General features: G+C 31.2%; 1 protein-coding gene and 1 long non-coding RNA gene across 8 annotated transcripts in view; one reads left to right on the top strand and one right to left on the bottom strand.

The window, feature by feature from the left end:
• LOC142221396 (uncharacterized) overlaps window positions 1–8,819 on the top strand; it is a 33,182-nt gene extending 24,363 nt beyond the window's left edge. Inside the window, exon 4 of the long non-coding RNA XR_012718026.1 lies at window positions 8,387–8,819. This is a non-coding gene — a long non-coding RNA (uncharacterized LOC142221396). The remainder of the gene's footprint in view (window positions 1–8,386) is intronic.
• CtBP (C-terminal binding protein) overlaps window positions 1–17,706 on the bottom strand; it is a 31,375-nt gene that overhangs the window by 4,876 nt on the left and 8,793 nt on the right. For 6 of the 7 annotated variants that reach the window (XM_075291108.1, XM_075291111.1, XM_075291112.1 and 3 more), the window contains exons 2-6: window positions 12,448–13,424; window positions 12,070–12,375; window positions 5,518–5,778; window positions 5,311–5,451; window positions 4,948–5,164 (exon numbers count right to left, since the gene is read on the bottom strand). In XM_075291108.1, coding sequence (XP_075147223.1) covers window positions 4,948–5,164; window positions 5,311–5,451; window positions 5,518–5,778; window positions 12,070–12,375; window positions 12,448–12,642 — 1,120 coding nt within the window. In that variant the 5' untranslated portion in view covers window positions 12,643–13,424. Of the gene's footprint in view, window positions 1–4,020; window positions 4,517–4,596; window positions 5,165–5,310; window positions 5,452–5,517; window positions 5,779–12,069; window positions 12,376–12,447; window positions 13,425–17,706 lie in introns of those variants that run through there. The other variant, XR_012718022.1, reaches the window with a different exon arrangement.

Genomic DNA, 17,706 nt, shown 5'->3' with positions numbered 1-17,706 from the left:
ATATAGATTTACGATGGTACATCATATATATAGTTGTTAAACTAAGAAAGGTCGGTAGTGTTTAATGTGTAGTATGTGTGCAAAGCAATTTGCCATTTGTCTTATATACTCTGAAGTGTGTTCTTAGAAGAAAATTGTGTGTATACATGTGTGTGTTTCTCTTGTTTCTATTGTAAATGGTATAAATGTGGAAATTTGGTATTTTAAAGGGGAAGAAGAAATTGATCTGAATGTAGATCAAAAGTATATAAATTGTGCAATTTAACGACTTTTTGTAGCTGCCCATTGAAACAAAGGAATAGTATTTTTTTTCACTGAAAAATTAAATTGTTGAACAAATATTTTGCTGTTATATCTCTCCTAAAACTATGTGTAATTATAATCTCATCTTGCACTGTTTGTGGTTTCTAATGATGTTTCTTTGTATATATATATATGTATGTATATTTTTATATTATGATTTATTTAGACAAAGCCTACATTAATTTAATGTTTCTGGTGAATGTACATTTATATACTAATTTTTTTCTGTTTATCTCCTAAAATTAATACGTTTTTCTGTAATATTATTACTTGTTTTGTAACATATTACAATCATATATACGCAGTTTAAACATATATATGTTTACATACATACACCTTTTCACATTTCTCTCCAAAGAATTGTTTATTTAAATAAAATCAAAGGCGAAAATAATCACGGATGATGAAATCATTAAACACAGAGCTCAATTATCATTAAACACAGAGCTCAATTATCAATTATCGTACCAAAAGCATGCAAATGTTTTTTTTTTTGTGATTTGCTTCAGTATTGATTCTTAGTATCCTACAATTATTGGAAGGTTAATTTTGTCATGTCAAATGTATAGACGAAAGCCAGTAATTTGATAGATATTTCATTAATTTTTATTAGCTATTATACAAATTTGTTGACTACTGTGTTGTGGGCCTGTGCGTTATTTGGTCCATATATTATCGAATTTATAGTATTTCTTTTTTGATTCGATATTATTACTTGAAAAACAAGAAGGAAACAAGATAGTGATACATATAAATAAAATAAAAAATGACGTTTCATGATAATAACATGTATCTTAAATAGACAAAATGTAAGCCCAAAATAACGGCCAATGAGTGGTTCACGTGATATTACAAACAAATCTTATTTACATTCAATGCTTCTTATTTTTAAATGCTTAAACATTTGTTAACATAAATACAAAAAATACTGACAAGGAATGATATATTTATGTATACTTATTTTTTACATTTACTACCATTGTTAAGAAAACAAAACAACGATGCATTGTGACAACCTTAGAACACAGTGTATGTTAGTTACGGCTATTCATTCATAACTTGAGTTTGCAAAAGGGGCGAAAATAGAAAAAAAAATCTGTCGTATATTTGTAAATTAATGCAATGCAAGCATTTTATTGAATTAACAATATGTCGTCGCTTCCATACAGAATCAAATGGATATTCGGTATATTGAAAACAATGCACCGTTGATTTGAATTGATTTTAATTCATTTGCACAAAATGGTCAAACTTATATACATATGTTGAAACATATTTTTCGATCACTTTTTTCAATTTTGCGTTACTCCCTTTTTATTGATAGATGGCCATATTTCATTTCATTTTATTGTTCAATTTTCATTTCTTTATACTAATTTAGACCAATAATTTTTTTATTTGCATAATTCCTATATTCCAACGATTGGTCAAATCAAAAAAGAAATACATAAATATGCATCATGAGTGTTTACTTTCACCTTGTTTTGTAGATTTGATTATATTTCATGGCTGTGCGATATCGTCTACTAGTTCTTGGTTCTATACATTATAAAAAATATTGTTTCGTTTTATACATCCTTTATTTATATATGTATATAAATGGAGATGTGTTATATTACTGATGTTGTAGAGAAATCTGGTACATTTATTTGATTCGAAATGTGTAGTTGTTTGTTGTTGGTTGTTGTAACGGAAGATAGCGCAAAATGAAAATAAAAAATATTATTATAAAAGCTTAACCTAATTACTACAAATTCTAAACGTAAAAAAGAAACAAATAATATTTGTTCTTTGACTTAATATCAAATACTTCAAAGTATGTAGTTTCCTCAAAATGAAACAAAATTTTAAACATATTGAACATCATCTGACAAAAAGCATATCTTGTAAGTAAAACCAAGGAAACACGAAAACATGTTACATATAATACACACGTATCATAGTATTATACATACAAACATACTAAAACTGACGTGTTTAAGCGAGATGATAAGGAGTAAGACGGAGAAATAATGCCGTAAAATCTTGTGATTTACGGCTAATAAAAATTGCAGTTTGTCCTTTTTTTTAATTTTTTCTGTCAGCTATTCGGCCCTTTCTTACACATAAAGGTAGATAATTATATTTTTATAAAATCTTGTCAAAACTAGGGTGAAAAAGTTGCAATGCATTGATTGCGTAAAATATTGTCTTTGGAATTTTAATAATTCAAAAGTGTAGCTGTGAAAACGAACATAGTACTCATCTTACGATGCAAACGAAAAGAAAATTTTCAATCTATAGCGCAATGGACTTGATAATCGAATGCAATGTTCATATTATACTTCTTTTATTTGTACGAGTTTTGAGGGATTTTTTAAAAATCAGGGTCATTTTACTTCTACTGGTTTCAATTGGTTCAAACCAGAGTTGAATATGTTCTATATAAATTCTCCAACAAGTAAATAATACTCTCCGCATCAACGACGATAAGAAAATAAGTCAAATTGGTAGCCAAAATGCGTATATAATAGCCTAATGTTCATTCTTAGATATTATGAACTAATCGTATGACCATTCACTTTTTTTAATGCACGTTAAAATTTAGTCTTCTAATAATTTGGATTTTTATTCTTTTCTGTGTGTTTTCAATAATGGCCGAGAGAACTATCCTCTGATCATGTACAAATATCTCGAAATTGGACATGTCCCAGTAGATAATCCCTATGAATGTCACATATATTAAACCACAAATTTAATTATTATAACAACGCAAAAGCAATGTACACGAGTTAAAGCTTACCCAATCTATGATAATACACCATCAAAGTATGAACGCAAAAAACAATGAAATTAATAAATGAAAGTTTGCAAGCAATATTAACATTAAAAAAGTTTCTCTCTATTACTGAATGTCAAAGATGCTTTCAAATTGTGTATAAGAAGTAAATGTTCCCTTTTTTCGATCTATTTGGCACGCGGCGGAAACTCGATCCTTTGTCATAAAAGAAAATTAGATGCATTCATTGATAAGAGATTATGTTCGTGTGAAATATATAGTCGAGGCTCTCAAGTCGGTTAGTCATAACCTTTCGAATTTTCGATAGATAACGAAACTCTTTATAACTGGGGTATCAAAAACCGACACAGGCTAACAGGATTCCGTTACAAAAAACGAAATCTAATACTGAAAAAAATTTCTGTTAATTGGAAAACAGAGTTTTGCGCATCTGTTAACCGGTATTTCAATGACATTTCTATCTACAGTGTGGCACTATGTTCGGTTTACGAGACCAAAAGCAGATTTTCCCCATGGTTACATTTTTTAATCAATTAATTTTAAAAGATGAAATTGTGCGCAATTAATGCTTTACATTTGCATTTTAGTTTTGACAAAATATGATCAGAAAAAGCCGAACAGAGTACCAACCTTACATTGTCATAGGTTTCCTACAAACAGACGTAATGAAGAAGTGAAGCAGCAGCTAACTCATTACAACACGATTTGCAAAAAAAACTAATTACACTACCAGTTATATAATGAATTCGCATTCTTTGATAAAACTGAAAAGAAGACGGTTAAAATGTCTGTATTGTACAATGCTCTTGTGACAATAAGTCCGACATCTACCTTCATTAGCTTGATATTTTCCGCGCCAAGATTCATACAAAATAAACCAAAAAAGGTTTGCAATGTATGTTATTATTATAATATAAAATAATAACGTACAACATGAATTAGTTTATTTTGAAATACTTCTTTTATTACAATGAATTGTTAATGTTTTTACAATAATATAAGTGTTTAAAACTCACTTTTACTGAATTCTTTTGTGCGTTTTTGGGAAGATAATACCCGAACATGTAATAATAACGGTTATTAGGACACCCTATATATAAGTATAAATCAGAAAGGGAAGCAGCTGAGACTCCCTACTAAACGCAATAACGGTGAAAGAATAAAATTTTTACAAATCCAATCTATATTAGACACCTATAAGTTAAACAGCTATACTTGACAAACTATCAAAATTTTAAATTTTCGTCTACTTTTAGAATTTGCTGTACAAATACAAAAAAGTTCAGATAAAATGTATAAACGTCCACCATTTTTTTGTTCGAAGCTTACTACAAAGAGCTATCTACAACGCTCTTTTAATTATGAAGCTCTATTCTTAATGCATCCACGTCGCGTGTTGTACAAATTATGTGGAAATGGAGTTAGAAAAAATATCTGAAAAACAAATACCGTCATCATATATTGTTTTCCTATATTTCCATAATATTGAGAATGTTTTATTTGTAAGTACCTACTTTTCTATTGCTACATCATATGGGGTTTTTTCTGTCTCTGAACTTTTTACAATTTAGTTTGCTTATTGTTATTAGATGTTAAAATCAAGTTACAGGATTGGTTGTGGTGGTGGTGTTGGTGGTGGAGGGGGAGGAATTGTGTATTTTAAATGTATTCATTTTATGTTTCCTTACGACAAAAATTGTATTATCTTATATCTCGTTTATTATTTTTTTAATCCTTCTGCAGTAGTACTAAATAGTAGTAGTGGTTGTGTGTAATGATAATTGTAAACGTAATAATTGTAAATTTGAAATATGTATGTTTTTGTTTTCACTTTTCTTGGTTTGATAGTATGGGTGGTATTTTACCTTCTGAATAAACTGACGCTGCTGCAGCAACGGCCGAAGCTGGTGTTCTCATGAAGTATTCCTTATTAACACAATTCCGTAAAACATCTGGAATATTACCGACAATGGCTCGTCGAATCTCCGTAGCAGCCATTTCACGCAACTCTGTAGCGGATGCATCACTGAAGAAGGCGGCATGTGGTGTACATATTAGGTTGGGAGCGTCTTTAAGGGCGCCCTGAGTATAGAAAAAATAAAGTAGAAAGGAAACATTAATCATCAATGATATAAGCTAGTTATTATTGTTAGAATAGTTTTAAACAGTTTTGTTATTGACATTCGCATGTGATGAACTTATTCCGTTTTACATTCGTTTCGTCTTACTTGGAATACATTGAAGGGTTCATTTTCATGTACATCCAGTGCTGCAGCTCTTATTCTACCTTGCTTTAGAGCTAACGCTAAAGTTTCATCATCTACCAAGCCACCCCTTGCTGTGTTTACCAAAAATGCCCCAGGCCTCATCTGCAAAATATATAAATTTTTTAATAAAACATACAAACAAAAATAAGTATATTCATTTCAACTTGCCTGTTTAATTGTGAATTCATTAATTAAATGGTGATTATGCTCGTTAAGTGTACAATGCAGCGAAACACAATCTGATTGGAAAAGTAAATCTTGCAGGGTGTAAACACGTGTTAGACCCAGGGATTTATCAATACCATCTGGTAAGTAAGGATCGTAGAATATTACGTTAAAACCAAATGCTTTTGCTCTCAATGCAACTGCACTGCCAATGCGTCCCAAACCGACTAAACCTAATGTATCACCGCGAATTCGTGCGCAACCCTAAAAATGAAAAAATATTTAAAATTTAGATTTCAAAATTAGAATATTTTTGTTAAAAAAAAATTGGTTTTAATATAAAATTTGTGAGTGTACTTTTAGTTAATGTGGTGGACTGAATAATCTATGTGAGCCTGAACCAAATCGGGCTGCCACTTTAACCTAATATAAAATTTCTACTAATGGAATAGAACCATAGAAATGTTTCATTCAGTTTCTCTTAGGGCTTAATATTCTCAAAATCCCCCTATTGAACTTAAGTGGTCGATCTTAATGGGAAATTGTTATGTTTCTTATAAGCTTTCTAGGCATAAAAAGCAACAAAAACAACAACTTATTGAGTACATACCTTATAATATTATTTTAGAACTTACAGATTTTTAGTATTCAAAATTCAGTACTTTAATTTAATAGCAACTTAAATAGAATGAAATCCCTCAAACAACAGTAACATCAAAATAGTTGGGCATAATATAGGCATTTAAGAAACCAATACAAAACACAACTTCGTAGTGGTAATGAAAATTTTATCAACGATTTGTGTAGAGAACTATAAAAGAATTTGTACTTAAGAAATATAATATACATATTAAAAAAATAAAAATAGATGGGTCTCTCATATCTGATGACAAACCCATAGACAAAGAAACGAACAAACTTTTTATAAAAAGTGAGGAAATAGTCCGCAGTATAGCTCTATTTTTTCGAACTGTCCCATCGCCCACTTTCCCGCCCTTTCCTACCGTGAGGGTATCGTCCCCATCTGAAATATTTTATGTCACATACTATAATTATAAGATTATAAATCTTGTTGTATGTGAGGCAATAAATAAACTAAATTACAGAAAAATACAATTACCAGCTACAGAGAAGGATTCATCAGCCGGATATATTACATCACAAGACTAAATGCTAAAATGTATTAGTTATCATGTTTATCATGTATGAAAAATAATATTTCACACATTCCAATGCAGAACTCTAATGTTTGCAAAACTTTAATAAATGGAATACAAGAAAAGTTAAAATTTTCTTTAACAATAGTAGATTTCGAACCTAATGTAAATGAGGTATTAGACACTTCGATTTACTTGGAGATGCAATAAGACATTTAATAAATGAACCTATGCGATGGAAATTTTCCCTAAATGTAATATCCATACCGAAAATCATTACGTTATTACCTTATTTAAGGAAGTATTGCATTAAATAGCATGCTATGCTTATATATAAATAATACATTTTCATATCAACAGATCATGAGAATTTAGTACCTTGATTATAGTACACGAGTTCAGAGAAGTAAGTATTACTTGAAGCTGCTAGGATTACTTGAAAATATATATTTTTTTCGTTATTGTTTTTCATGTTATCTGTCGCATTTCGTAAAAAGCCCAAATGAATTGAGATTAAATGCATATGTTTCCAACCTGATTAAACTGTTTGGAGTCCGGCTCCTCACAAATTCCCTGAACAATTGCGGATTCATTTCTAGTTATTCAACCAATTGTTTTTTGAACATAAGTCATTTTCCATTTCCCATTTTGTAAATTATTTTTAGTTTCATAAGGATCCATCAGCCGGACATATTCGTGCCTGTTTTGATACCCACATGTACCGCTTTCGTGAGATGTCACACTTAAGAATTGTTCTGGACTACACTTTACACCGTCACAGATCGGAAAAATGTACACAAACATTTTTTTCTGTGGGGACCAAGTGTACTGCTATCGTATGCAAAATGTAACGGATCGCTTTCTTTTAGCGAAACCGAGCGCCGGCGAATCATTTTAGTTATGCACGCCGATACCTGATAAGTTATAGAAGATATGGTAACATCTTTTATATGACATTCCACACATACACACTGATCTGTAGCATACATTCAAAGAAAAAGAAAACGGTAAAATTTGGGGAATGCAATTGAAAGAAAAAGAAGATTCGAGATATTTCGAAAAACGGCATATTGTACTTTTTCTGAAAACCCCCAATAAAAAAAGAATGAGCGTTTTTCAAATGCAACAACTTTTCAGTTTGAGGTTAAATATAATTTTCAACATAAATTCAACTTGACTTGAAACAGCTCATCTTCAATACATCTTCAGATTGTTTGCGAATTACTTCCAATTTGCCAAAATGTTGATGAAATCTTTGAAAAGGTGTTGAAGATAATATGAGAAAACTTTGTATCTTCACTTAGGCTATAGTCATGTAATTGGCTTTGTATTACGAAATAAATGGAAATTGAAATTGAAATTGAAAACACCGCCCTAAAATGCAACGAAAAAACCATGTGGTTTTCAATACTTATTTGTGCAACGAAGTTCGTGGTCAATTGGAAGAAATAAAAAAAAATGGAAAATTTTAGACAAATAACTGAATTTACTCCAAATAGTTTATAATAATACGTAAGTGAAATTAAAAATTGAAATAAAACTTTAAGGAAGTCACTAAATGTATATCTCTTTGCAGAAAACATTAAAAAGCTGACCGATGAAAAAATGTTGGACAGTTGACTGGAACTGCTTCAAATAGTTTATAATAATTGGTAAGTCTATATGAAATATTAAATTAACACTTTAGAGAAGTCACTAAACTTAAATCTCTGCAGAAAACTAAAATCTTTGGATGCAACATTCTTGCAAACATTAAGAAGCTGACCAATGAAAAATGGGTGGCTTATCGACAAGAAAAAGTTTCCAGAAACATTTCAAAGTGCAACCAATTAAAATTGTTAAAATCAACAACTTCTGGATGAAAATGTGCATCACATCGTCAGTTTAATTTCCATCCTATTATCAGTTTAAAATTGATATTTTGTGAATTCCTTCTGCTGCAAATCAATTCTAACACGCGGTCCAGCACGTTCTAATTTCAAATTGCCCGCATATTAATACATTTTAATGCTGTTTTATGAAACCAACAGGAAATCGAATTATCAATGCAAAAGTGTTTAAATGTTTAAGATATTTAAAGTTTTATTGTTTGTTGTTTTGTTCTTATTTGTTGATATGTTTAATAAGATTATTATTTTTCAATTGGTATTGTAGTGTATTATTATATATTTTATTTTGACGAAAATTATACAAAATTCATAGAATTTTGGCTTTGACTTTCAATTTGAGGTGGGGATATCATTCATACAAAATTTGGTTGAAAAGTATTTGCAACGATGTTAATTTTTAATTTGACTCGCATCGAAAATTGTTTGAGATATTATTGAGTAGCGATGCATTTCAATTTGAGGATAACACTTGAGAAATTATTGGTAATGTGTTGAATTTTACTGTTGAGGGTCATGTCTGTTTTTTGTTGAGAACGCGATTTTCTCAAGAATTTCTCAACTTGTATATTACATTAATCCTTTGAAAAAATGTTTGAAAAATTGTTGAAATTTAGCATTTTTCAAACATTTGTGTTTACTGGGACGAACCAAATAAGAAAAAAAAAACAGAACGTTAACTGACATTCAAGTGTGCTACTTCAAAGAAAACGGTTGAATTCTTGCCGCAGACGAAATAAGACATCATATGCTTTAATCAGAGAAAAACTTATTCGCAATTTGTGAAATAGACTTTATATTTATCCAAAAAGGAAATAAGAATAAGCATAACATTTAGACAATTGCTTTGTGAAGAACTACTGGATTTTATCAAAATTTTGAAAGTTGCCAGTGAACAAATAATTTTTCCATAAAATAAATGCAAGACTGACTATAAGCAATTTGGAGTGTATCAGCTTGTAATAAAAATTTACAAACGTTGTGGCAGAGCGTGAATTCATTTTTTTTTTGGTGACACCGCTTGTTCCAACGGCACCACTGGTATCCAGCAACAATTGAATTTGAGTTCTGTGTCAGATCATGATTCCTTTTTTCTTGGTAAAACCGCAAGTTCCAGCGGCACCATTGGTATGTAGCAGATTTTAACGCATCTCTTTGAAGTCAAGAACGTATTAACCAGACGCAATTCCATTTGGTAACACCGCTTGTTCCAGAGGCACCACTGGTAACATCTACCCGGCATGATAATCAGACGAAGCAGAGACAACACCAATGTGGGAGAATCGGTGATGTATTCAATGTGAAAAAAAGAAAACTATCCCGTCTTATCTACCTTTCTACCTTTTTGTATTTATGTAGTTGTTATGATACTTTAGCATTTTTCTAGGGAAACAGATTATAACATCTGATCGTCCGGCGAAATTTAAAAGAAAACAATTATTTAATTTATCTTTCCCCTCCAAATACGAGCTCGTCATTAGGCAGGGTAAATATATACCAGAATATTAGAACGAATAGACCAAACCTTTTTTTTATATCATGCAAGCTAAATTTTCTGTATCATGCCATAATTTTTCTGTTTCCTGCATGAAAGTGTAAACAAACTAAAACAAAAATTAATTTATGCTTTCCAGAGTTTTTGTAATAATGCAATAACTATTACCGTGTTCATAAGGTATTTATAGAAAGATCGTGAATACACTGAAAATATATATGGACAATTTATTCATAAACATTTTCTCTATACATATTGCCTTTATCAAATAAGACCATTTGCACCTCTAATTTCTAAGTCCAAATTTGGTTGAATTTTCTAGAATTTACAATCAACTAAACTGCACACAAGTGCATGTAAATGCATTTAATGAAATTTAAGGAAATTTAAAGAACCATGATTGACAACCGATTTCTGAACCTTATGTTAATTCACAGTACAACAATCGTTAATTATATTTAAATGCATTTAAATGCATTTGGGTTTCTCAGATTTTCTAACGTTTTCGATTCTAAAGCGAATGAATTTGCGTTTTTCTATTTTTGAAAGTTCGATTCGTTGGTATGAGAATACATTGATGATTAAAAATGAGTATTTTTAAATTTTGGCCTGAGAATTCATAAATGTTAACAATGCTTTTACTTTTTTCTTGACCTTATCGTATATGTTCGTTTATTACTCGACAACAAAATATGAAGTGACTTGTCTTTCGAAATAAAAGAACAAAAATCAATTTTCTTTCGTTTGGAATACGAAAGAAAGCTTTCGTTCGATATACAGGAACAGGCCATAAGCTTTTACACGACTGTATTGAATATTGCCCCAAAAATATAAATTAATGAATTTGTGGTAACATCGAAATGAATCTGTAAGCGCTTTATTCTTCCTGAGGGATGCTAAATTCGTTGGGTCCATAGGTATGTAGTGTGGTCAAAGGGACGGGCGAATATATTTGCACTGGTCTGTCATAGGCGATGGGCGGGGTAAATGTGCAACAACGACAACAACAGCTCGTCGTTGAAAACGGCTAATGTATGAGTTTGTAACGATGATTTAAAACCAGTGGTGGATGCAAAGTGGATTTTTATATTTTTTTTATATATTTCTTGATAACGGCATGGAGGAATATTTTTATATGCTACGCGCTAGGAATCCCGGGTCAAAAACCAGTTTATCCCCTATGAGCTAGTCGAGGAATTACATCCAACCATGCCAAATTGACTCTAGCGGTAAATATTCCTGAAATTGATTTATTTTCTTTGTGGCTTCACCACACAACTAGCCGGCGCGTAACAAAAGTTGGAAGACTTTTAACACAAATAAATAACAGGTCCTGAAACTTAATGTGATTTTTATATATTTTGCGCATTTTATTGAACAAAATCGGTTGAATATGCGACGAAATTAGATTTTATAAAGCTATCTAAAATTGAAATAAAAATTTCTTCTAGCAGGTGTATATTTTTAGGGGTTGTATTTACCTTTTTCACATTCAACCGTAACTTTACCGTTAAATATGCTTATTTTATGGCTGCAAATAAAGTGTACTGCAGAAGAAAATTAGCCGTTTACATTTTTCGATCAAAATTTCCAAAAAGTTTCCTCACGTGTAACTTAGAACAACTAACTTTTTGAGAAGTGTATTAGTTACTTAAATATGATATAATTCTGGAATTAATCATATCAGTAATTATATTATTGTCAATTAGATGACATAGGGAATTAAAATCAATGCTCATCCTACGGAACTGATGCATGATTTTAACGCTGAAAATCAATGAAAAGGAATTGGTAATTCCTGGAAGGCCTTAGGGATATTTATCTTAATCCTTGATATCAATTCTGAGCACGAATGCTAAAAAATATATGAAATTTTCCGTTTTATAAATTTTATACAGTTATGTGAAGTTTTAACGTTTACAACTGTTTAAGTGTCGATGACAGAAGGAAATATTATTAAGACCATTCCAACTGAAGTGACAAAATACACATAATGTGAATCGGATGAATTACTTACATGTGCAGCTTCTCGTACTTGTTCGGGGCCGGTAAATTTTTTGCCTTCACGCACCATATTCGCTAGCCAATAGGTTCTTCGGTATAAATTTAATATTAAACACATTGTCGTATCGGCAACTTCTTCTACACCATAACCTGGCACATTGCAAACTGCAATTCCGAGTTCACCAGCTGCCTTGACATCAATATTATCAGTACCACTGCCAATTCGTACAATTATACGCAATGCTTTAAATTTTTCCAAGTCTTCTTTTGTCAGTATGATAGTATGCCACATAAGAGCGCCAACAGCTTCATTTAAGACCTACATATCAAGCAAAATGTAATATATAATAATAACAAAATATCATCAATTTCATATTTAACATTGCTTTACCTTTTCGTGAATTTCTGATGTACTTTGAGCATCACAAAACGCCACTGTGGCAACATCTTTTAATATTGGCATTTCAATGGAACAATCTCGCCCATCCAGTAAAGCAACCAACGGCCGTGCTTGCATGGGGCCATTGGCAAAAGGTCCTTTTACATCCAAACGAGAACGTTTGGGTAACATCATATTCTTATCCATGTTTTGGAGCTAGCAAAAATAGTTATGGATTCAGGATAGACTAAAAGCTTCTTCCTTTATGCACTTTCCTTCTTTCTAATTTAAATGTAATCCCTTATTTTCTTATATGCGTCTTGCTTTGCGCAGTATTCGTAAGTTTTATTGAACGATTCGTTCTATTTGTGTTTGTTTACCTCTGGCAGAATACTTTCCCGCTTATCACTTTACTGCTGTCCAGTTGTATAAAACTATGTGCACGTATATATCTTTTCCTTGTGGTTTGTTGTGTATTTTGTTGTGTTTACGAACACTTTTAACGTAAATTCATGTAGTTGTTGTAAAAATAATAAAAGACTAATTTACACGACGAACTTAAATAAATGTGATGATTTAGCAATTTTCTTAATTTTCTTTGCTGCTTGACTTTTCTATGTTGATTTACAGTCAATTTCAAGTTCAAACCAAGTATAACTTGTATTAGCGGTTTTGCACTTTTGTGTGGGGACTTATGTCGTTCCTGTTAATTTTAGCGTTTCTTTTAATTTTGCAGCTTTTTGTTCTACAAATTTTTGAAAAATGAAGCTCTTATTGGTGTTGTATATAAAACTGTAGGATTTCGAGGCATTCAATTTTCTTTTATTTTTGATGTTCTTGACGTCCTCTTCCAATTGCATTTGTGAGAAATTTTGTTGGTACAATTTTTGGCAATTCGACAACTCCTTCACGTTGTGTCCTCCATTATTGGGAATGATATCAGATCATCATCACGGTCTTTTTAACTATGATGACTATCTGTTTTATAGCTAAAATAAAAGAAGAAATTAAATTTATTATATAAATATTTAAATTAAAAAAATATATATTCTTCTATTTCGGGCATATATTTTTCACTAAGCTGCGCATTTAGGAATATAAAGATTTAAATAATGCAATAAAGAAAATCAAGCGCGGATGGATGATGATGGTAAATAGCAAAATTGTTAAAGATTTCTAACATACCCATTTTCATTAATAACGTATTTTAGAAATAATCATAAGATAAAACTAAGCGAATGTGTAGAAGATAGAAGGGAACATAGCTTGGCAATCCAAAATGATGACAGTTTAGAAGTAAATAATATTAATAATGTTAATGTTGGTTCACGAATCGTGTTTCTGGTAAAAATCTCCGAATAAATGGAAACAGCGATTTTAAAAATTTAAGGCGATGCCATTAAATATGTAAGTATTATATAATGACAAACATGAAACACAGTTATTTTTATATATTTCTTTTCTTATTGTGTACCATAGTGGGCCCGTTTTAAAAATTTGTTGAAAATGTTATTTTCCAATTTGCGCTTTTCACAAATACTTTTCTTATGAAAACTATCGTGGGTATGAAAGCTGAGCTCAAGCCCTTTCCAATGAGCCTAGTCTCTATACGCGTCTCGAACGCGGCATAGTTTTGAACGCGGCATAGTTTTGTGATTATGAAAGCTGAGCTCAAGCCCAATGAACAATCACTTTCGCTACATGATTTTTTAAGTCTGTCCATATTTTTGTGACCTATTGACTTTTTAAAATCTCTGTAACTTTTTTGTTTATGAATATTAGTAAGTACTTCAAAAGCAAAAGTTTCATATTTTGTTAAGATCTTTATAATGATTACCAGAAATGGGCATCATAGGGGTATACGAAGTGAAATAAAAAAATAAAAAATCAAATTTGACGTCGGAGTCAAAAATGACCAATGCACAAAATATATCCCCCGATCAACCACAAACAACGATATGCGTTTCTTCTCTATCGGACTTCAAATGACGACACAGCACAATAAATTGTATTTCGGGGGGTCGTAGGGTGCACGGAAAAAAAGTTTTGGTGTTCTGAAATTGTCTTCGAATATGCTACAAAACTGGGGGGTGACCGCATCAACTTTTTTTCGTGACGCTATCTAATGTGCACCCCTCTAATATGCACTTACATATCTGCTACATACAATATCCATTTAGTACATTATGATTTTGCAACTTTAAGGAATTCTATCCTTTAAAGTTCTTAAAAAAATTAACAATCTATATGACGACAAAACGAAGAAATTTTTTGAAGAAAAAACATAGCGTTAAAGCTCTCATGACTAAATACTAATACTATTTCCCTAAAAATTTTAATCCACTTTACCACTAGGCCAAACATGCTGTGTATTTATGTGTGTACATACATATTTGTACGTAAACATTCCAATGTGTGTACAAACATATATATGAGAAAATAATTAAACTTGAAATGTATTTGATATTTAATTTATTTAATCAGCATGTGCTGGTTCAGCAGTATAGTAAAATATAGCATTTGCAAAAATATCAAACAATCTCTTCCTACGAGGGAGGTATATTTATTTTTACAATTCTTGCTAGCCCAAATTGAAACACATTTAATTGAAAATTGAAATATTTAACATTGACCAATTTGAGTCAGACCAAAGTTTTTGAGCTGAATTCAACATGAATATGGTGTTGATTTAACTGATTGAGTGTTTAACTGGAAGATAATTTTTGTTGCGATCAGCTGTTTTATTGAGACGGTAAATATTAACCAATGATTAATTGTTGATTTAACAAATGTATGCTGTACTTTTAACCCTTTCGATCCTAAAGTTGCCTGTGGGCAATTTTTTGTGTTTTGAGACTCACTGTCAGCGTTGTTTTTGTTCATAAAACTGTAACGGTATCGAAAGCTAGAAGTGTTTTCTTCAAGTTGAATGAAAAATCAGCTAATTTGGTTGTCAATTTGCAAAATTTTTTTCATTAATACACACGTGCCTCAAGAAAAAACTATTTGCGAATTTAAAAAGAGGTTTTTATATATGTCTTTTTTCAAGAATTACAACTAAAATGTTGAAAGTTTTTTATTAGATCTATTGTAGCACATGTCAAATAAAATATTTCTGGAAGTCAAATCTTAGAATTACAAAAAATGAGAAATTTTTAAAATTGAAATTTGCCAATTGTGATAGTAAAATTACATATTTATGGACATAAGACCTGGAGAAAAAAGGTTTGAAAAACAATGATTTTGAAAAAATTTTGAACTTCGATTGGGATGTCCCAGTGACGAGAAATGCGGCGATGATGTGGAAAACATATCTGCAGTGCAGTGGGGAATTTGGAAGGAATCGTAAAAAGGGAGGAAGCACTTCTTGGCAACATACTAGTGGATTAGCACGAATATTGGCGCTTTATAACACTTTGGTTTTTTTACACCGCCAGTTAAATTGACATGGGTTAAAAACAAACAAAAAACAGAACATTTTCGTGAGTCACGCAAAGCTTTGAATGAAATTTAAACGAAATCTCGTGAATGGGACTAAAGAAAAATGTGTGGCGTGTGAGCGTAAGTGAGTAAAAAGTCTTTGAAATCACGCTGCCGATAAAAACTTACTTTCACGATCCAACTCACGCTCAAGATAAAATTCACGTTAACGATAAAATTCACACTCACGGTAAAACAGAACAGAACACAAAAAGTCAAAATCACGAACAAATTCACGTTCACGATTAAATTCAAGCTCACCGATTTTAATCACCTTTACTTATTTAATCACGCTTAAGATGATATCAATAGCGTGAGTCACGAGAAATTTTGTTAATTACCAGAATTTTATTGAGCGACAGAAATTGTCGTGTTCCGAAAACGACGTGAGATTTGTCATGAATTACGAAAATTGTCGTGAATTGTGCGAAAGCGTGAGGCATAAACGTTGTTCATATGTGAGCGTGCGCGAGTATGATTTTTCATTTCGTGAATTCAATTCCTACCCACATGGCGTGCGTGAGTACAAATATTTCGTCGTGAATGTGTTTGAGCGTGATTGACATTCCACTCACGCACGCATCTGAGTATATATTTACTGTAAAATAACAAAAAAAAACTTAAAAAAAATCCAATAAAACGTAATACGTCTATCATTACAAAACAAACTATTTTGTAGTCACAATTGCCCAAAGTTGCCCACAGGCAACATTCTCTACCGCCTAAACGAATGGGCGCGGCGACCCGCCCATTACGACTTATCGTATATTTCTTCTCCAAAATAAAAATTTCTTCTCCAAAATAAAAATTTCATGCTTTCATTAGAGGGTAGATTAAAGTGGCAGCCCGCTTTTTTTCAGGCTCACTTAGAGTGTTCATTGTGATATTATTCTTGTGTAGTTTGTATTCAAATTTCTCGGTAGTTAAAAAATTTTATGAAGAACACAATATTTAACTGTTTCAAAAAACATTAATATTTGCAAATTGTTGTTTGATCCATTGTATATTCGCCTCCATAATGACAACGAAATATTAACGTGCCGGCAAAGATAACTTTAATTCCCATCAACAATCTAATTGTAGGTAAAATAGACATACAAATAAATGAATAAACACGTACCATCCGATATAATAAGAATTACTAGTCTTGTTTTCGAGTACCATTCTGAATAATAGAGTGCTGTTATTAATTTCCATAAATAAAATTCTGATACACATTTGGAAAGTTTTTCACAGAGCGAAAATGATGTGTATGAGTTGAATCTAGCTGTGTTTTAGTTTAATAACAATTTGTTGCCTCTCCTTCATCGAAATATCTGAGCATTGTAAACGAATACGGTTACAACGAACATCTTGGGAATTTATAGTTGTTTATATCTGATGGTAATTTAGTCACATGGAACCTAAATGACTTTGGTATCCTAAAATGTTCACTTTTGCTTTTTATTCCATTTTCAATGTCATTAATAATTGTAGAAGTTGCTAACAGGCAAAAATAATATGTCCAAAGCTTTTCATTCTGTCTCTAGTTGGCGCGTCCATAAATAATTTAAAATCTGCCCTATAGATTATCAATAAATATGTAATAGTAATAAGGACTTCAAATTGTTGTACACTTGTTTAAAAAAGTTTGGTACTAAATATCGATAAATGCTAATTACTAATTGCATTTGTGCGAAGCACTCTATTGTAGATTTTTTGTAGTTATGCTGGTGTGCATGGGCATATTTCATTTCATAAATTTTTTTCTTTTTTGTGGTAGATATGAAACCAACCATACCATTCTATTCG

The sequence above is a fragment of the Haematobia irritans genome, chromosome 1 (assembly GCF_050003625.1).
Source record: "Haematobia irritans isolate KBUSLIRL chromosome 1, ASM5000362v1, whole genome shotgun sequence".
Lineage (NCBI taxonomy): Eukaryota > Metazoa > Arthropoda > Insecta > Diptera > Muscidae > Haematobia > Haematobia irritans.
Note: the sequence above shows the minus strand (reverse complement) of the source record. Positions and strands in the feature narration are given on the sequence as shown.